This window comes from Takifugu rubripes, chromosome 22 (genome assembly GCF_901000725.2).
Source record: "Takifugu rubripes chromosome 22, fTakRub1.2, whole genome shotgun sequence".
NCBI lineage: Eukaryota > Metazoa > Chordata > Actinopteri > Tetraodontiformes > Tetraodontidae > Takifugu > Takifugu rubripes.
The window spans coordinates 5493596-5514724 of NC_042306.1; the positions used below are offsets into that span (position 1 = coordinate 5493596).

Below are 21129 nucleotides of genomic sequence, written 5' to 3' on the forward strand. Positions count from 1 at the left end.
CTTGAATACAGTTTCTCTGTTCTATGTTGATTTGTACGTACTTCACAATTGCCTTGTTGGGATTATGGAAGGCTTTATTCATGTATTCTACAAACTGATGGGCTAATTTTCTTTGGTACAGATTTCAGTGGTTACAAATATGCATTCAATTAGCAAAAATGTGTAGTGGTATTTTGTTTTGCTACAATGTCAATTTTACTTCACTTTCTGAATTAAATAAGAATAATTTACTATTATTGCTGTTAACTAGGTGAAAATGAAAATGAAACTAAATCCACGTCAAAACAGAAATGGGGTTGGGAAATTATAATCCCAGTGTGCAGACCACAGATGGTTCCTGCTAACAAACACCATGTTGCTTTTCAGTTTTTATTACATAGACGCTGAAATGCACTTAACTGCACTTAAATACAAATAACTGCTCAGGTCACAAAAGAGTAATATACAGTATATGCATAATTTCAAATTTATTTAATTGCTTCTGTTTAAATATAGGTAACTCAAATTATATAATGCTCATGACCAGATAATTCTCCTAATTTAATAAGTCTTCTTTCATAGTAAAGTCAAAACACCAGAATTTGTTAAACAGGGAGTTTAGTGACAACATGCACAGTAAACTTAAGACTGTTTACTTATTTATTTATTTTTTAAAAAGACACATTTTTGCTATGGAACTTAGTACCTCTGCAATGTGAGAGTCTTTGGGTCATCCCAAAAAAATGCTCTTCACCCCTGATTTTTCAGAAAAGTTACGTGGGGTCAGCTCGTTGCTGAAGAGCAGGTCAAATCGAAATGGTATGAGGCAGCCAGACCTTTTTTACAACGAATACGATGATCACTATAGCAACTGCAGCCAGAGAGATAGATAGCGTGACTGCTAAAGTAACGCTGCTTGAGGTGCCAGTTTGACGAACTGTTGTGGGTCTCACTGCATGGATACAAAACTTGAATGTTGAATTAGAAATAGTAGAAATGATAAATAAGAAAAGAGTTTTGCTTACCAGTTTGTGGCGCTTGAGGTAGTACTGCAATAAAAAGATGCAAGATCATCATAATTTGAAGGGATGTGTTCTTCAGAGTTATTTTATACAGATAGTCTAATCGTTGTGTTTCTGTGACATAGCATGAAGACATTTCTATAAATACTGACACGATTTACATTAGTCTGTCAAGGAATTGAAGAGAAAACAAAGTAGACTAGTTGCACACGATATTTACAGTGACAAAACTCTGGGCTAATAATACAGCCTCTAAAATACTACAGATTACACCCTGCACCTGTAATTGATAACCTCTGAACTCACTTTTGGGCACTTTGCAAACATAAGGTTTTGAGCTGTGCTCGCTGTCGCTTGTCCATTGCCCATCTTCACTGTTGATTGCCCCACTAGTGAAAGAAGAATCAGTACCCCAGTTGGTATAGTCCACGGGAGTTTTATCCACCCACTGCCACATTCCTAGGAGATAAACAGAATTGGTTTGACTTTTTAAAATTATTGGTTACAAACTAGCAAACATAACATTCTTTGCTATTTAGTTCTGATTACTGGAATGAAGACCAGGTGACATGACCGTACCGCTGAGTGTTCTGTACAGGCCAATCCAAAAAGAGCTGTAGCTGTTGCTATATATGAAGATATTTCTTTTAATGAACTCCTGCTCTGAAGGGTCTTCAATGCTGGCAAGGGTTGCACCTTCACAAAAAAACAGAGGCGTAAAGGACTGTGCTCAGTGTATCTGTGTGTGTGGGAGGGTTATACTCACCCAATCTTGCACAGCTGACAGATGCATCTGACCAGTCAACGGTTCTTATGACAAAGAGGTAACAGTAGTCTTTAAATGGGATCCAGCTGTAATGCTCTGATGAATGCATGCGTGGACTTTGGTACTGAGGACAAACTCCTCTGTAAGTGGACCGTGTAGGTGGCACATCTGTAAATGACAGTTAGTGATGTCACCGTCAAAAATATGGCAGGATCCTTCTCATTGAATTGTCCATATGTTTACCATCTATAGTATTGTCCATTTCTTTACCTGTACTCTTTATACAAAGGCTGGCCATCTTACGATCACAGTCACCAGTCTGCCATTTACCCTCCTGATTGACATACACACAGTGATAACCTGCACGTGGTTGGAAGTGATCCCAGGCTATTGTGGTGAGATCAAATCCATCAATAAATCTGAAATATCCACCAGTCTGAAAGCAAAGTCAAAAAACGTCAAAATCACCCTCACCTATATCATAAGACTAAGGATTTATATTCACAGTTATGCTTTACTGTTACAAGGGGCTGTCTGTACTATACCGCTTTCCTGTTCAGTCCAATCCACAGAGGAGTGTTTAGGTTCAAAGACATCATATGGCTATAGCTCTTCGCCCACTCATTGCGTAAGCTGGCCAGTTTGGCGCCCTCACTTTCACAGAACCTCTTAGCTGCATTCCAGGACATTTCTTGGGTATTTACCCTAAAGGTATCGTTAATTACTGGGACATAATCCGTGTAAATAATTGGTTTAACGTTGTCTGGGATCAAAGGGTCTGTGGACAGGAAAAATAATTTGTTTAATCAATTATTCTTCGCCCAATTGGAGAAGGAGGTGACACACAATTTGGGGAAAACAACAGGCATTCGTTGTTTCTGTCATTTGATCCACTCACCAACATTTCGAAGACAGATGTATCCACATCTTTCATTGCAAGACTTCTTGGCCCATGTCCCAATTCCAGATTTAACATTAGTACTCATTACAAAACATTCTCGCTGATTTAAAAAAATAAAAAAGAACAATAAATTAAAGATATAACTCTACAACATCCAGTTTCAAAATGGAGCAAACATTCAGAAGGGAAAAACTGGGTTGTGTTAACTTTCTTTGGTTTACGCTTCAGTAAATATGAAGATATGCAGCATATTATAAATTCTTAAAAAAAAAAAAAAAAAAAAGTTAAAGAAAACTGCTGTTTATGCAAATAGACTGAAATAAAACCATTTAGTTAACGAGAGTATAAATTACCTCAACGGGTTTTGAGGGATTCAATTCAGGCTTCTGTGTAGAAATATATATAGACACAAATGGAGAAAACATAAAGTCACAATGAAATATTCTGCATGTATAGCCAATCTATCCTTGTTTGTTTTTGGAAGGGATTTAACACAATTACTTGACAATCGCAGAATCTGTCAGAAAGATTTACCTCAAAGTAGCTATGATGTCTGTGATGAAACATCTAGAAAAAGAAAACAGCAGTTGTACTCATTTTATCCATACACTTAAATGATGTCTTATTAAACTATGTAATAATAATAATTAATTAATTAAACTTGTATTGGGAACACTTTATTAGGCACACCTGCAGGACTTAGTGGATTTGTACATGTAGATAAGGCCATTAGGTAGTTTGATTTCAATTCATCTTTATTTATCGAGGTCTGTTACCGTCTAAATCGTTTCTGTGCTTGACAGAACTTCTGAAGTTCAAACCGAACATCAGAAGAAGCACCTAATGAAGTGGCCAATTTAAAATAATAGTTGTAACAATGCTGCACATTAGTCTTCTATCTAATGTAAGAAAAGAAAAACTGTGCACTTACGTCAGGCTGAAAGTTTGTGTATTTAACGGCTTGACCATTAGTCCAGTAGTAAGGTTGCTTATTTATACTTATCAAACCAATCCACAGGTCTGTGGTAGGGGCCTCTGCCATGGCAACTGTTAAAAACGCTGAAAAATGTAGCACAAACAGTTCAAAGAAATGATTAGTAGGAAGGAATGAGTCTTTTAGAATGTTGTATATCTTCTGCAAACATCGGAATTTGAAGATGGTTTCAATCAATCAATCAATCAGTCTTTATTTATATAGCGTCTGTTACAATCAAAATTGTTTCTAGGTGCTTTACAGAATCTCAGGGCCTGACCCCCAACAAGCAACAGTGGCAAGGAAAAACTCCCCTTTAACAGGAAGAAACCTTGAGCAGGACCAGGCTCATATAGGGGGACCCTCCTGCTGATGGCCCTCTGGGTCGAGAGGAAGGAGACAGGGGGAGGACAGGTACAATAGAGAATAGGCAGCGATCATGGAAATACATTAATCTTAACAAACTGCTGATGTAGGAGTTGAGCTACTGTCCCAAATATAAACATTCACAGGAATTACAGTCAAAGAGTGGTGCAGTATTTACCCAGAAATCTAACTCAAACATTGTTTTTGAGCCTTTAAGGCCACAGCAACAGTTTGAACCTTTTCAGCTAAGAGGAAAACATGATGTTTATGGCACTTAACACAACTGTTGAAAATTAAGGGGAAACTGAATAAAATCTGATGCCTCAAGCTCAAAGTACTCAAAGTAATACCAAATGAAACTGCACCTGACTACCTCGTCAAAATTGTCTAGATGAACAGGTAGCTATACTCCTGAATCAGCTTTAGCGACCTAGAAAGTTTTGTTGTTGATATGGTCACAGGACTGGAGAAAGAACATTATCCAGCTGATATTTCCATTCCATTGTATTACCCTTGACCCTAATATTCTTCTGAAAAAGTAGCATCTGTAACTTTATACTGTTAGCTATTCAAATGTACCATTTAAATATCACATTTTAAAAAATGCTAAGCGCATCAAAGTGCATGGAGGGAGATAACTATGGTTGAATACAGACCAAACGGATTCCTGTTGATGCTAGGTGATGGGATGGACATCTGCTAAACATCTGCAGAGGTTCAGAGTTGTCATGCAATCTCTCCCAGCAAAGCCTCCCAGAATCCAGAATGCAAGACACCAGGCAGTGTAATATTCTCAAGGAATATCTTATATATGCAGTAGTGCCGCCCAGAGGCATTTGTTGAAAGTCGTCACCCGGTAACAAGGGGTGTGTCTATCGGCTAGAGTTAAAAAGACAATCTGGAGTACCCGTATGTATTCGCGAAGTGGAAATAAAAGTTAAGCCCGCACGTCGTCCTGCTTTTTATTATTGTACATATTGTGCAATACAAGACATGGTGTCAGAGTGACTCGAACCTGCATTGAAAAGAAGAAAATAATAGTGGAAATATGGACGTCGCTGGAGTTCCTTCACCTCGCATGGACTGGGATGCGAGCAACTTGCCCGAAGCATGGCGAAAATTCAAGCTACATGTGAACTTGATGTTCTCTGGCCCTTTCAAGGAGAAAAGTGAAGAGGAAAAATGCAGCTACTTGCTCCTTTGGATCGGAGATAAAGGTAGAGATGTTTATAACACATGGACACTTACTGAAGAGGAACGCAAGGTATTAAAAACCTATTATGACCGCTTCCAAGCATATGTAGAGCCCAAAGTGAACGTGATTTTCGCTAGATACATGTTTCACCAGAAAGTACAGGGAGCTACAGAGCCTTTTGAGCAATTCGTGACCGAACTGAGACTACTTGTCAAAGACTGCAGCTATAATAATAGTGAAGAGATGGTGCGAGATCGTGTGGTCTTTGGGATTTATTCACCAAAAATAAGAGAGAAGCTACTCAGTGTCGGGTCTGATCTAACATTGGATAAGGCGATAGACATTGCCAGGAGCCACGGCATGGCACAAGCTCAGCTCCGGAGTTTTGCTAACAGCGGGAGTTTTGCTAACAGCGGCAGCGCAAACTCGCGCGAACAAGGTGTACACGCGGTGAGCCGGCATACATCAAAGGGTGCCGCATGGAAAACCCGCGCAGACTGGACGAAAAGAGAACACGCGCAATACCCCAGGAATCCTCAGGAGGGAGACAGAAATCACTCCAAATCGTGTGGATACTGCGGAAACAGAGCTCACAGAGAGAAAGACACTTGCCCAGCAAAAGGAAAGCAATGCAAGATTTGCAACAAGTGGAACCATTTTGCAAAGGTATGCCGTTCCAAAACAGGCAAAGTGCATTCAGTCAGTGAAAAAGAGCAGAACCAAGACCCAGACAATGAAGATTTGTTTATTGATGTAGTGACACTAGAAAATAACACAAATAAAACAGAGCAAGCCTATGCAAATGTGCAAGTTGGCCCAAATAAGACTGTAGTTCACTTTAAGTTAGACACTGGCGCAGACACAAATGTCATAAACCCAGATATACTCAGATCTTTAGGACTACAGGATACACTGGAGCCCTCACTACGCCCACTCTATGGCTATGGAGGTGAGCAACTTAGTGTTAAGGGCAAATGCAACATAAAATGCCAATACAAGGACACTAAGCTAACGTTGAAAGTGCATGTCGTCGACACACGTGCGCCACCAGTGCTAGGCTTAAAAGCATGTCTGGACTTTGGACTGATTAAGCTCATACTATCGGTGTCTGACACACCAGATGTGTCAATTCTGGACAAGTTTGCAGATGTCTTCACAGGAATAGGACTATTCCCTGGTGAATGCACCATCCACCTGGACCCCAAAGCAGTACCTGTTGTTCACCCACCAAGGCGTGTCCCCATTGCACTGCGTAAACGTCTCCAGATGGAGCTACAAAACATGGAAAGGCAGCAGGTTATCATCAAAGTAACAGAGCCAACCGAATGGGTCAATTCCATGGTGGCAGCAGAAAAACCTCGCACAGGCAAGCTGAGAGTATGTCTCGACCCCAAGGACCTGAACAAGGCTATCAAGCGGCCACACTATCCCTTGCCCACTCTCGATGATGTCACAGCTAAGCTGGCAGGAGCCTGCTATTTCAGTGTCATGGATGCCAGATCAGGCTACTGGGCTATTAAGCTCACAGAAGAGTCATCTAAACTGACTACCTTCAACACTGTGTTTGGGCGATACAGGTTCCTCCGCTTACCTTTTGGAATCATATCAGCCCAAGACGAGTTTCAACGGAGAGTCGACGAGACCTACGAGGGTCTGCAAGGAGTCACAGCCATAGTGGATGACATCCTGATTTTTGCAAAGACTAAAGAGGAACACGACAAGAACCTCCATACAATGCTACAGCGCTCCAGAGAGCGAGGAGTGAAACTCAACCCAGAGAAGAGCATTATCTGTGCCACAGAAGTCAGCTATTTTGGGCACCTCATCACCAAAGATGGAATCAAGCCTGACCCAGCCAAGGTCAGAGCTGTGAGAGACATGGAACCACCTAAAGACAAAGGTGAACTCGAAACAATACTTGGCACAATTAACTATCTGTCAAAGTTTGCCCCTAGGCTAGCAGAAACCAACGCTCCTCTGCGTCAACTAATGAAGAGCACAAGTGAATTTATATGGGACGCACAGCATGATGCCGCATTCAGGAAAATAAAAGAGCTGATCACACGGGAACCAGGACCAGTTCTCACGTTTTATGACCCCAGCAAGGAGCTCAGACTCCAAGTCGATGCATCAAAATATGGGCTCGGTGCTGTTTTACTGCAAGAAGGAAAACCCATAGCCTATGCATCCAAATCACTCAGTGACAGTGAAGTGAACTATGCCCAGATTGAGAAAGAGCTATACGCCATCTTGTTCGGATGCAAGCGCTTCCATCAGTATGTCTATGGCCGCCACACCATTGTGGAAAGCGACCACAAGCCCCTTGAGTCCATTATGAAGAAACCGCTTGCAGCAGCGCCCCCGAGGCTACAGAGGATGATTCTCCAGCTGCAGCGATATGACTTCTCCATCGTACACAGACCAGGCAAGGACATTCCTGTCGCAGACACCCTCTCCAGGAAGTCACTGTCTGACCAAGATGACAGTCTCAGGGAAGGCATGGACATGCAGGTGCACACAGTGTACAGCAACTTACCTGTCAGTGACACAAAGCTGAAGGAAATCAGAGCTGAGACTGAGAAAGACGCACAGCTCGTGCTGCTGAAAGAAACGATCAAGTCAGGCTGGCCTGAGAAGAGGCCAATGTGTCCTCAGAGCATTGCAGAATATTGGAATCACAGGGCTGAACTTTCCGTGATGAACGACATCATATTCAAGGGGGAAAAAATCATCATCCCTACGCTACTGCGCACAGAAATGTTATCCCGGATACATTCAGGTCACATGGGCATGGAGAAATGTAAACTGAGAGCCCGTGACATTTTATTCTGGCCTGGGATGAACAAGCAGATAGAGGAGATGGTTGGAAAATGCCCCACATGTCTCACATACAGACCGTCTAACACCAAAGAGCCCATGATGTCTCATCAGATCCCAGACAGGCCATGGCAAGCAGTGGCTACAGACCTGTTCACTTGGAACAACGACAACTACATCGTCACAGTAGACTATTACAGTCGATACTTCGAGTTGGACAAACTACACAGCACAACGGCCCCCACCGTGATCCGCAAGCTGAAAGCAGCCTTCTCCAGGCATGGTGTGCCTCAGACCGTCGTTTCGGATGGTGGTCCTCAGTATAGCTGCAAGGAATTCGACACGTTTGCCAAAGAATGGGAGTTTACACATATCACCACCAGCCCATACTATCCTCGCAGCAATGGCCTTGCTGAGAAAGCCGTGCACATTGCCAAGTCACTCATGGAGAAAGCTAAAGTGGATAAAAGAGACCCCTACCTCAGTCTCCTTGAATACCGTAACACACCTGTGGACAACTTCAAATCACCAGCCCAGCTGTTAATGAGCCGTCGCCTGCGCTCCATCCTACCCAACACCCACAAACAGCTGCAACCAGAGGTAGTCAACCACGGTGATGTCTACACCAGGAGAGTTCAACAACAGCAGCATCAGAAGAAGTACTACGACCGATCAGCCCGCCCGATGACTACACTGCAGCCAGGACAAAACATCCGTCTCCAGGAGCATGGTCGTTGGAAACCAGCAGTCGTCATCAAGCCAGCTGACACAGATCGATCCTACCACGTACGTACTACAGAAGGACAGGAGTACCGACGAAACAGACTCCATCTTCTGGACACTAATGAGGTACACAGCGATGAGGTGAGCTCATATGAACAGTATACTGCACCACCTGCCCCACAGGCAACCGGTGACACCACACCTCCCGCTGTGACTGACATTACACCACCCACCAACGTAACTGTCCCATATCAGACAAGATCTGGACGAACCGTCAAACCCAGAAGTGTTATGGACTTGTAGGTAAAGCTACAAAGGACTGAGTTTCATGACATAGTTGAACCTGTAAAATGTCATTTTGGATTTACACTGAGTTACGTTGATTATTGTTATATACTGTTTTGCCACGTTCATAAGTATTACGAAGCATGCAGAAGAAAAACACTGAAGCTTGGAATGTATGTTTCTGTTCATTGCATTAAGGAATCTGTCTTCTAATAGCTGAAATTGAACATTTATTACACGGGTTACATTACGTATTTCAAAGTATTGCATGGTACAATTCTGTATAGAATATGTTTGTTTATCTCGTTATTAGGCATTTTAACCAGTAATATACTGCGCCATTTTTCAAAAGAAAGGGGATGTAATATTCTCAAGGAATATCTTATATATGCAGTAGTGCCGCCCAGAGGCATTTGTTGAAAGTCGTCACCCGGTAACAAGGGGTGTGTCTATCGGCTAGAGTTAAAAAGACAATCTGGAGTACCCGTATGTATTCGCGAAGTGGAAATAAAAGTTAAGCCCGCACGTCGTCCTGCTTTTTATTATTGTACATATTGTGCAATACAAGACAGGCAGGACCCATGTTGAGAATTTATTTTAGACATTGCAGCATTTGACACAAACCTTGTGTAGATTTTGAGTCAATTGAAGCCAGATTTCCTCCCATGGCCTTACAGTGTGTCCTCGCACCATCCCACGTCGCATTCTCTTTATTAACAAACTTGTAACACTATATAAAAAAGAAAAATAATGCTGTGGGTTTCCTTTAATTGCAAGATTAATCAGTATTTTGAGTGTTCTTGATGTAATATGTGAACAGGATGTCTTACCCCTGAGGCCAATTTTGTCCAGTTTGCAGGACACCCACCAATTGGACTGACTGTTGGAGCGGCAGCTATATAGGTTTTTCCGGAGCTCCGTTTACAAATGGCATAATTTTCGAATCCACAGTTTAAGTTATGCCAACATTCTGTTAGATAATACAGAAAATGATGTGTCATTTTAGCACCACTGAATAAGTACACAAAGTACAATGAACTTACACACCTGTGACGGAAGACATTGCAACACAGTGTTCATCATTGTTTAGGAAATGAGGTTGATTTTTTTCCCACATTTGAAATACCACAGGAGACCCATCCATCCATCTGTAGAAATATATTATATTTTTAAGACATATTCATTGCACAAGTCTGTGCCCCAAGTTTGTTTTTATATAATTAGATACTCTCCAGTTTATACAATTTCTATATTATTCATTCAAAATTATGTAAAATAATTACCTGTAATTAAAGTTTTTGACTGTACAATAAAATTTCAGCATGTATTTTGCATTAGAAAGGCACGTAATTTTAAATCAATAGGAAAGGGATTTTTCCCAGTTCGTCCGAGTTGTATTGAATGCAGCACCATTGTTGTTGTCCCTTCAGAGGCAGAAGATCTGTGGCTTAACAGTGTTGATGAAAGTGGATGTAAATAGATGAATATTTTTGTCCAGCAGTGGTTGGATAGCTTTGCAGGATCTAAATTGGGAGAACCACATTAGAAGTCTGCAATCCTCTGATCGGATGTGACATTGTGGCCCATTAAGGTATCTGGACTTGTGGTCCTGCACCAGGATGTCAGCAGCAGACTTTGTCACTTGTGTGGTCGAGCCTCAACCTGTTTTTTTTTCCTACTACTAAAAATTATTAGAATTTAACATCTACTTTTTAATTCCTTTTCATTTGTTGGTGAAAGCTTGCTTATGCTGCGGATTTCCTGCAATTAATTGGAAGTCCTGCAACAAACTTGACTATGCTAGTGATGAAAAAACACCTACATTATTGTTTAGATTTTTAAACGGCCCTTCCCAGTGGTCGGTACTACAATTAGTGCCATCTTCTGGGCGTAACTTGACATTGGGAACTGCTTTCAGTATCCCGCACCTACCTGTAAAAACAGGGACCCTACTCCAAGGAGTGCATCTCCTCAGTTTCAATGTTTCATTCTTGCCATGAGGTCTTCAGGTTGATGGTGCACGTCTAACCATGAGCAAACATGATTCACCTGGACCTCCTGAGTATTCTGATGCATCATTTGTACATCTTTATTCCATTAACTCCTTTGGTGAGTTTTAGCTGCAGTAGTTCGTCCATTGGATGGGACCACCTGGGCCAGGCTTTGCTCCCAGACATGCACCAATTAGCATTCTTCCTTCTTTTGAAAAACTTTTGATAGATTTTGACCACTGCAGCCTAGGAAGGTTATGAACAGGGATCTAGCCATCAGTATTGAAGCTTTTTTGCAGCTTGAAGGCCCACTTAAAAGTTTCAGTATCAGCTTATACAAAATATTTATTAAAGTTTATGCACGACTGAAAAAAAAATCCTTCTATAAGTTTTTTTTCCTCCTCTGATTTGTCTACTATTTTTTCATACTTACATGGCTGTTTTGTCGAGGTCCACTGTAAGGCCTATCCAGAAAAGTCTTTCATGTGTGGATATCTGATTGCACACCAAGAGAAAAAGTGAAAGCAGAAATCCTGCTGCACTTTCTTTTCTTGAGGTAGTTTCACTCACAAGGTTCCACAGCAGGATACTTTCCGCTTCACTGGTGATTGATACCAGGTCACTGTTTTTCTTTTTGCAATGTTGACGAGCCTGCTCTATTGACATCCTGTCAAGCACAATGCTGTACTCATTCCCGTTCCACTTCAACCACCCATTTAAGGTCTGACTGTAGGCTGCAGGTATGAAATAGAACCGGGTGTTTTTAAAAAAAATAATTTCACCCTGTAGAAGACAGGCAAAAGGGTAGATATGCAAAATACCACAGGATGTTTTTCTATGGACCCTGATAAAGACTGTAACATGTTAGTAATGTGTGAACATTGCACAAAAAACACATTAACACCAAAATCCTCAATTACCAGGCGGCACCCTGGTTGGGAGTGGATTTGGAGTCACTCCTAATAACACAGAGAGGGTCATTAGTTCAGTAACTTTAATGTTTTAAATAGAGTTTATGAAAGCCTGGTTTCCATCCCTCAATTACCTTTAGCAATCTGGCATGTCCACCCATTAGTCTTCTCACAGCGTACATCATTCCATGAGCCATCAGTGTAGTGGTGCCATTTCATCATGATTTCAACACAAGATTGCACATTGTTTCTGTTGTCTGGCTGTCCAGTTAACCAGTGCTGATACTGTAACTGTTTGCAAAACAGGTATTTATTGTACTCATTTGGATTTTAAATCTAAAAACAAATCCTAATGAAGTCAACTCACAGGAGATCCATCACTCCAAACGAAACCGGTTGTTGGGTCAGGGGCACTAAGTCCGATCCACATTGAAGTAAACCTTAAATTCACAAGCACACACATTTTTCACTGGTAAACACAAGTGAGAGAATGCTGCCTTTGAGATAGTGGGAGAGGATGGAAACTACAAGAATCAAGACATCAACTTCAAAGCAACACAATCAAGTCAAGACATGTTGACTAGAGCTAAGCTACAACAGAAAAAGGACTTTAAAGTAGATGGAAGAGACACACATGAACAAGGGAAAAGGTCAGAGCAAGAGCTTTGTCTGCTACTGAGCACCTGACAATGCTAAGCTAAGCGAACCTAAGCAAACTTGTCTGCTGGCTATCTTCATTATGGATTGATTGAGTAATTTATAAAAACTTTTCCCAGTATTCAGACCAGTTTTTGCACCAAAAGATTAATTTTCTAGTTTTTATCATCAAATGCATATGTCGTAATTGTGTCCTTTGGGTGATGTACTTACGCAGTTCGGACCTGTTGCAGTTGTACATAACTGTGGATACTGACCAGATCTCCTCCAATGGCCCTGCAGAACTCTCTGGCCTCAAACCAGGTTCTCCTTTCCTTTGTTTGGCTAAATTCCTTAAAATACAAAGAAAAAAATTTGCATATTCACCAGTGTCTTTCCAAAGTCCAAAATAGACTTCATTAATTGGAGACTCTAAATTGCTCTGAGGTGTGAGTGAATGATGTGCGTGAGCACGTTTGTGTTCTGGGCCTATTTGTGCCTCTCACCCTGTGATTGCTGGGACAGACACTTACACCCCAGTGCTCCTAAATGGGATCAAATGGCAATAAAAATATAGAGATAAATTACTACTGCTATCATCCAGCTGCAGCCATATGTGCCACACTTGCCCATCAAGTTCATGTTCATGTTCATGTTGAGTACTGCCTGTACTGGATGCCCATGTTCCTCACACGTCTGCCTGTAACAAAGCCTGATTGTAGATTCATGACAATACCTTAATACAATATTCACTTGATCTCAGCGGCGTCCAATTTTTGGCACAGTAGTCAGGAGTGAAAGTGGGTGGTACGGTGGTCAAGCCTGCCCCCTCTGCTAGCTGTTTGCAGATGTAGCCTAATGTGTTGGTGCAGGGTAGCACATCCCAAAGGCCAGCAAACACTCCCGTAGTTATGGCAACGCACCCTTTATGATGACCTTGGGCAAAGAAATGCAAATTGTTCAATGGACTCACGTGATGCAAATATCTACTGTATGTGGGTTTAACTTTACCACCAATACCTGGCATTACAACATTCCAGTTGGTAAATGTCACTTTGTCTTTGTTAGTCCAAACAAATCTGTTGATGTTTTTCTGGTTCGTCAGGCCTATCCAGAAGTGTTTTTCAGGCCTCATTCCCACCAGGCTCACAAGGAATGCATTATCAACTCTGTAAGAAAAATATTTTTAAACTGTGCAAAATATAGTGTTTATATGGTGTTAATACAATTAATCCAAAGAAAAAAATATTAAATCCTACCCTTTGGACACATCAGCCAAGTAGGAATTGTAACTCTTGCAGTCAGCTTCGGCCTCAGGGAAACTTTTGGTCTTTGTCACGATGAAGTAGCAATAGGAGTTCTGTCTCCTCCATCCCTGCATCGTACAAAATGCATGACCTGTTAAATTTCTGAAAGCTCAATAGAACAGATCTAACAGTATATGCAACCGTTTGATAGTTAATATGTTACAGACAGTAGGTCTCTGAAGTGTCACCATTTCAGAAAAAAAAAAAAGAACTGTAATTTTGAACAAATGTCTGTTTATTGGCTATTAAAAAGATGTTTAACATACAACACTTCTCAGTTTGGGACAAAAGAACAAACAATGAAAGCTGGAAAGGCCAAAGATTTGGAAGCAAGATCAAATTTATACAAAAAAGTTTACAAGAAAAATATATTTACAAGAAAAGTAGAAAAGCACTCAAAGGGCACAGACCTAAAGCAGCTTATTTTCCCCTATTTGGTGACTTACACCTGTAGTATAGTGTTTATATAGGCAGTAGTAACACAAGGTTACATAACATAGGAGACTGCTTTATGATCAAAACTTCTTGACTACGATCTTTGGAAAAGGTCAAAATTCCCTCCAGTGTCCAGGGTATCACCAAAATGCAATTATCAGTTCCTTCGTCCTTTATCAATATAGCCTAAACATTTCAGGAAAATACGTTCATAACTTTTTGGGTTACTTTGCTGACTGACCGACAGTTTTATAGGTGACAAGAAGTTGTGTTATCCTGGTTTTAGGAAAGCCATTCTGAACAAAAAGTGCTTCCCAACTTTTGGCCTGCATTAAAACTATAAAGAGGCAAAACGTACATATTTGCAGCCTATATCCTTTGACACTTCCTCTCCAGACGGTGTTGAGGTGCTCATCTTCATACAAATAAATTCGTGTTTCTCATTGCACATGCGGTCCACCCAGTTCCCATTCTACAAAAAAAATACAACAGAAAAACAAAACCAAAAAAATCATTTAGGTTTTAATTTTTAATTTTTATTTTGTAATGTCAGTCAGCACCATTTATTCATTTTCACCACCAAAAGTTATTTATAAGTTCTAGTCATCCTCACACTGATGGCAGTGGGGCCTGCCACCTGCTCATCAGAAGATATGAAATATGCACAGACTAAACAGTACATTTCCCTGTATTTCAAAATTATGGCATTTTTCTCCTATAAGTAAATAATTACCCACTGTTCCCCAGAGCAAATCTTGTAAAATGCAGTTCAATGCTCTTTTATACAAACACGGACGAGAAAAAGTTCAAGAGGACTTTAACTTGAATAAAATGACCATAAGACAGTCTGGCCTGTATGGATGTAGGGCAAATTACCTCTCCCCTGATAAGAACACAATCCTTTATTTCACTCGACACATCAGGCTTTCCATATTCCCAGCTAGTGAAGCTGACAGTGGAGTGATCAGCCCATTCAAAAAGACCTTCTGACTTCCCGTCATTTAGTCCAATCCAAATTTCATCAGTTGATGCTGAAGCACATAAAAAACACCCTATTTATATTGCATTAATGCACGATTATTTAACAATTCAATCTTAGCAATTATTGCTAATTATGCAACACAATAGCTGATCAGTCTCACCTGATATTCAGTCATGCTTACAGTGACATACTTTTAGAGACAAAGTTAAAAAATCTACCAACATGCTAAATGTTCTTATATATAAACCTTACCACTCTGATGAGCTTTAGTAAAGGTTTGCATAGACTGAATGATAATCAGCATTATGTGGACCTAATAAAATTCCCCTGTGACTCTGTCATGTGTTTTACTCACACTGTTATCGGCGTATGGAGCACCAACTGGTGTATGGGATCATTTTCCTTTCAGGAAAAATGGGTCTGGGGTCTAAAAAGCAGGTCCTATTAAAGTTCTCTATCGTACGGCTTCAAGCAAACTCCAACATATTCTCCCAACCCATCAAATAATGAAGATTAACTGAACCTTGCCTCAACAGGCCTTTCTTTAAGAAGGACCTGTACACAATGCACAATATATTGGATGTACTGGCATCATTAGTAGTAAAAGGTATTTTAAAATACATTAAAATTGCTTTTAATAATTTGAATTTTTTATATATATGCCTTCCCCCACACTAAATTTGTTGCTTCACTTCTTGAGAAATGGACCCCCAAAGATGTTTATCAGTGGCCCATTGCGAAAGAGCTGTGTCAGAATTTAATAACTCTAGTTCATATTTTATGATTGCATACAGATATCAACAAGGTGCATCTGTTGCTAACATAACCTTTCACATGACCTGTAAGTGTCTGAACATCTATGTTTCCCGCTTGCACATTTGTACATTTGCCAGGAAACAAACTACAGACTCGAGTTTAAGAGTCATTGGAAACTACCCAAAATCCTTACAATGCTTATATACAGTATATATAATTTACTTTACGACATTCTTGCGATATCAAGCCAGTGCTCACAGCATGTAAACGCACCCTTTCGTGAACTCTTAAGGGTCAAATTTTATCTAACTCAGTTAAACATTTTTGGTGAGGAAGAGTAAAATGTCCAACAGCAACGAACCTAGAGACTTCTTTTTTTATGGCTGTTGTTTTTCTTATAATATTTCTATAGGATTTTCAAATTTGTATTGGTTACATACCATATCCTGACTGAGAGATTAAAAAGCTTTGGTCTTCTATACTGTGGACGCTGGCCAGGTCTCCTCCTATTTTCCGACATTGCCTCTGAGCATCAGACCATGTGTTCAGAGTCCGGATGAGTCGAAAGCAGTGGGTGTTGAAGGGAATCCAGGGAGTCAGACAGAAGCCTGCCTCAGCAGCTGCAGTAACAATAACAACACAACTGATACTTTGCAGCTGAACTCTTTCCCGCATTATACTGCACAAATAAAAGCAGCACATTGCCTTCTGTTAGCAGTCGTTCCTCTTCCACATAGCTGTAGCAAATATATCCAAGTTTCTTGCTGCAGGGAGTATTTTGCCAAAAATAATTTGCAGCTGGATCAACAATCACACAGTTGTGTCCCGGATTACCAAGTGGATATCCTGGAATGATATTAATGATACATAACATGTTGGCTGTGGCTTTGGTTGTTCTAAAACACTGACTTCCTGCAATATTGTGTATCGCATTTCAATTCGCATTATTTTATATCCTATTCATTTCCACTTAGGAGAAGGATCTTAATGTTACTAAAGTACTAACAAGGGTTGTGTTATTCCAACATTCTAAACATGAACCTCAGCAATTGTTGATGTTATTTGACAGCTGTAGTAAAACTGATCTATTTTGTAAGGTTGTAAAAAGGTCTACGGCACTTTCTTGTGGATGGAGCAACCATAAGTACTCTAAGACACTTAAAGAGGTGAAGTCGGGTATGAATTCTTAGACTCCTAGTTTCCTCACTGCTGAATTGTGCTAAATCAGACATTGTTATTTAGACTTATATATCAGAATTAAAGAAAATGGAATGAAAATGGAAGAAATATCTACCCGAGTCCCATCTCATATAGCTGTACGGCCTCCCATTAGACCATTTCCAGCTATGCTCTGGATCCAAAATCAGTCCAGACCAGAGTTTACTACCCGAAGTTCCGAGAAGAGCTGTTGTACCGGTAGATGTGTGGGTGGGTGGGGGTGGGGGGTGTACAGAGACAAAGTAAGTAGTTCCCATTTATGCATTTTCATATAACATACTCAGAGTAAGAAATGTCCCTTTACCTGTGACATAAGCCTGCTGGTGAGGATCGGTGATGCTGAGCAGGGAGGCCCCCTGCTGTCTGCAGCTCACCTCAGCCTGAGGCCAAGTCAGCGTCGACTCTGTGTTAAGCTGGTAATACGATCCTGTAGTTGGGTGTCTGTTCCAACTGTGTTTGGCTTTAAATGTAAGGTTAAAAAGCTGCATAACCTTGTGTCGTTCAACTGTATTCGGTTATTGATAAAATTGTTTCCATTAATAAACAATGATAGATGATGTAAGGCCAGTTAAGCAGTTTTTTTAATTTATAAAATTACTGCTTGCAAAGAGGATTTAACAGCTTTAGATTTCAGATTCTAATAGTTTAACAAATAATGGAGATGTAACATGTAGATGTAACTTTTTTTTTCTACAGGGACACGTCTCGCTGCATTCAAACCAGTGCATGAAAAAAGTGGGTTATTTTTGATTGCCAATCAAACACCATGGCAACTAAGAATGGTGCAAAAAGACAGTCACCTTTGTCAAAGCAAAATTAAGTAGTAAAGAGCTTACATCCAAATCTGCTATTGATCTATTTAACATGCAGCTATTGTTACTACTTGACAGGTAAAAACACACAGGTTTCCACTCATTAGCATTACTTACATGTTACTGGGCAGTAACCCCAGTGTTCACCTTGGAATTTGGTTTCAATGGCACACCAGAGCCTCTTCTCAATGGAGTCATGACTGGTGCAGTCGGAATACCACTGGTCTTTGTACAGGAATGGAAACATGCACGGCCTTCCGGCTGCATTGCCTCCAATGGTGTAAAGTTCTAAAATCACAGAGCACATGCACACACACGCGCACGCACGCACACGCACACGCACGCGCGCACACACACACACCAGTTCATCACAGGGCCCTATAAGAGCATTTGTGGGTCGGGAACCTTGCTCAAGGGTGCCTCGGCAATGCTCTTAAGTTGTTCTGGCACCTTCCACCACTACCAGAACACCTTTCATGTTTTGTGTGCAGTGGGGCTCGAACCGAGAACCCTCCACTTCTCAGCCCAGTTTCCAACAGACTGTAAATGTTCTAAATATTTATGTTTGAACTGTGTTAGAGGAGGTCAGTGAATGTTATATTAAAGCATTTTCACCTGTGAAAACTTTACATCATGTTCTGGAGAGCTCAGAAACTGGGGACTTAAAGGAGGCACACAACACCTAGTGCATGCTGTACTATACCTCGGTATGTCCTTGTGCAAGCACCACTGTCCGTCCCTCTAATTGTGAGGTGATTATTGGCTCCTATGGTTTCGGAGAGAACAGCCGTGTTGTCTGCGGTGAGCTCGACATAAAGGTCTTGATCCTTGAGGGCAAGGATCGTTTCGTTCCTGCACTCCCACTTTTGAAGCTCACTGTTCTCATCACAGTCATACAGTTTGATTCCACTTCCTGCACTTTTCGATGGGACTCCCAGGCACTTCTTGGTTTGCTCAACCAGAAGCCTGTCACTGTTTGTCCATCGGATGTCATTGCACTCGGCTTTAATCTTAACCAAACAAAACCCACCGGCACTGCTGCTTAATTGAAATTGTGAATCTGTGGAGGAATAACAACAAGAAAAAGAATACTAAAGAAAATGTCCTTAAAATTGTGCATAAGAGAACTAAACTAATATCAATACACTTCAATCAGGCTTAAAGACAAATATCACTTAAGGATTTTAGAGGATTGTTAAGGAATACTGTACCATCAGCTGCCAAACACTGCAACGTTTGGATGAAAAGGACGATGAATGTGCAGCTTATCTTCATGGCTAGAGCCTCTCTGGCTGAACACCAAGTGTGCTCTCCAAGCTTTCCCAACAGAGAATGCCACAGTTGTGCAAATGGCCCCTCCTATGTTTTTGCGATGCATCATTGTTACATAATGAAATCAAGTAGGTCATAAATATTAGTGTGAACACAGAAATATTTCTGGGAAAGATTCTCTTTGCCACTTCAACAGCTTTTTGCATATGATCCAAGAGGACATCTCAGTTAACTGTAGTAATGTTTTTGTTGATTTCAGCCACACATCTGCAAGTTTTAATAATACCGACATGGTCCTGCAACACTATAAAAAATTATTTTAAAAATGATGCAACACTGCATTTTTGCTTTAAACACCTGTTAATTATGGTTGTGTGTTAGAGATATAAAAAGAAAACAAAAAAATGCAATAACATCAGTGAATATTTGTGATCAAGGTATGATTGGCAATTGTTTAATTTGTATTGGAGAAGTTTAGAGTCCAAAAGATGCACGTCATGTCATGTGAATGGTGTTTATGTCCTGTGATGGGCTCCAGACCTGCCGGGAATGTATTTGGTCCTCACATCCAGTTGCTGCTTGGACAGACTCCAGGACCCTTTAACTGTGAACACAGTCATGTCTGTGTGTGTGTGTGTGTGTGTGTGTGTGTGTGTGTGTGTGTGTGTGTGTGTGTGTGTGTATAAGGTCAGACATTTTCATGTCCACAAAAAATATATATGGGACATTAGGTTTTAAGACATCTACATATACAGTATGTCTATATCCACGTGGATATGGGCAACAGTTCAAAGAAATGATTAGTAGGAAAGAATGAGTCTCTTAGAATGTTGTATATCTTCTGCAAATATCATAATTTGAAGATGGTTTAAATCAATCAATCAATAAATCAATCAATCATTCTTTATTTATACTGTATAGTGTCTGTTACAATCAAAATTGTTTCTAGGTGCTTTACAGAATCCCAGGGCCTGACCCCCAACAAGCAACAGTGGCAAGGAAGAACTCCCCTTTAACAGAAAGAAACCTTGAGCCGAACCAGGCTCATATAGGGGGACCCTCCTGCTGATGGTCGGCTGGGTAGAGAGGGAGGAGAAGGTGGGGGGGATGGGGGGGCAGGTAGAAGAGAGACTAGGCATTGATCATGGAAATACATTAATTATGGTGTGCTGGTGTAGGAGTTGACTGGGTCAGCGGCGTCGGAGGTCAGCAGGTCAGCTTACTGCTATACAGTAAAGGCGGCTAGACCTGTAGATGGATACAGAGAGGGGGGAGCAGAGAAACTACACAAGAAATAATATCATCACTGATCTACTCAGTGGGGAGGTGGGCAGGAGAATAGAGTAGAGTAGAGTAGAGTAGAGTAGAGTAGAGTAGAGTAGAGTAGAGGAGAGGAGAGGAGAGGAGAGGAGAGGAGAGGAGAGGAGAGGAGAGGAGAGGAGAGGAGAGGAGAGGAGAATATGATAAATATGTCTAGAATAATAACTGGAACTACATAATTACTAACAATAAGATTTTTTAAAGAGGAAGGTTTTAAGTCTAATCTTAAAAGTAGAGATGGAGTCAGCCTACCATACCTGGATAGGGAGCTGGTTCCACAGCCGGGGGGCCTGGTAGCTAAATGCTCAGCCCCCCATTCTACTCCTAGAAACTCTGGGAACCACAAGTAGACCAGCATTCTGAGAGCGGAGCGGTCTATTGGGATGATACGATGTCACTAGCTCCTCCAGGTAGGATGGAGCTAGACCTCCGAGGACCATGTAGGTCAGAAGAAGAATTAAA

The 21129-nt window shown here is 40.9% G+C and overlaps 1 protein-coding gene across 1 annotated transcript; it reads right to left on the minus strand.

The window, feature by feature from the left end:
- Nucleotides 1–62: 62 nt before the first annotated feature.
- On the minus strand, nucleotides 63–19464 carry LOC105418391 (macrophage mannose receptor 1-like). The gene is made up of 32 exons (XM_029831279.1): nucleotides 19287–19464; nucleotides 18779–19135; nucleotides 18193–18363; nucleotides 17568–17723; nucleotides 17340–17450; nucleotides 16751–16891; nucleotides 16486–16665; nucleotides 15184–15338; nucleotides 14666–14779; nucleotides 13825–13940; nucleotides 13586–13734; nucleotides 13302–13501; nucleotides 12800–12918; nucleotides 12297–12369; nucleotides 12064–12220; nucleotides 11939–11977; nucleotides 11589–11752; nucleotides 11452–11513; nucleotides 10075–10175; nucleotides 9858–9997; nucleotides 9652–9757; nucleotides 3600–3727; nucleotides 3203–3235; nucleotides 3022–3054; nucleotides 2666–2768; nucleotides 2313–2545; nucleotides 2038–2203; nucleotides 1768–1935; nucleotides 1581–1697; nucleotides 1308–1460; nucleotides 1005–1028; nucleotides 63–931 (listed from the first exon to the last, which is right to left on the minus strand). The coding sequence occupies exons 1-32, from the start codon at nucleotides 19348–19350 to the stop codon at nucleotides 786–788; spliced, it is 4179 nt and encodes a 1392-aa protein (XP_029687139.1). The 5' UTR covers nucleotides 19351–19464; the 3' UTR covers nucleotides 63–785.
- Nucleotides 19465–21129: the final 1665 nt, after the last annotated feature.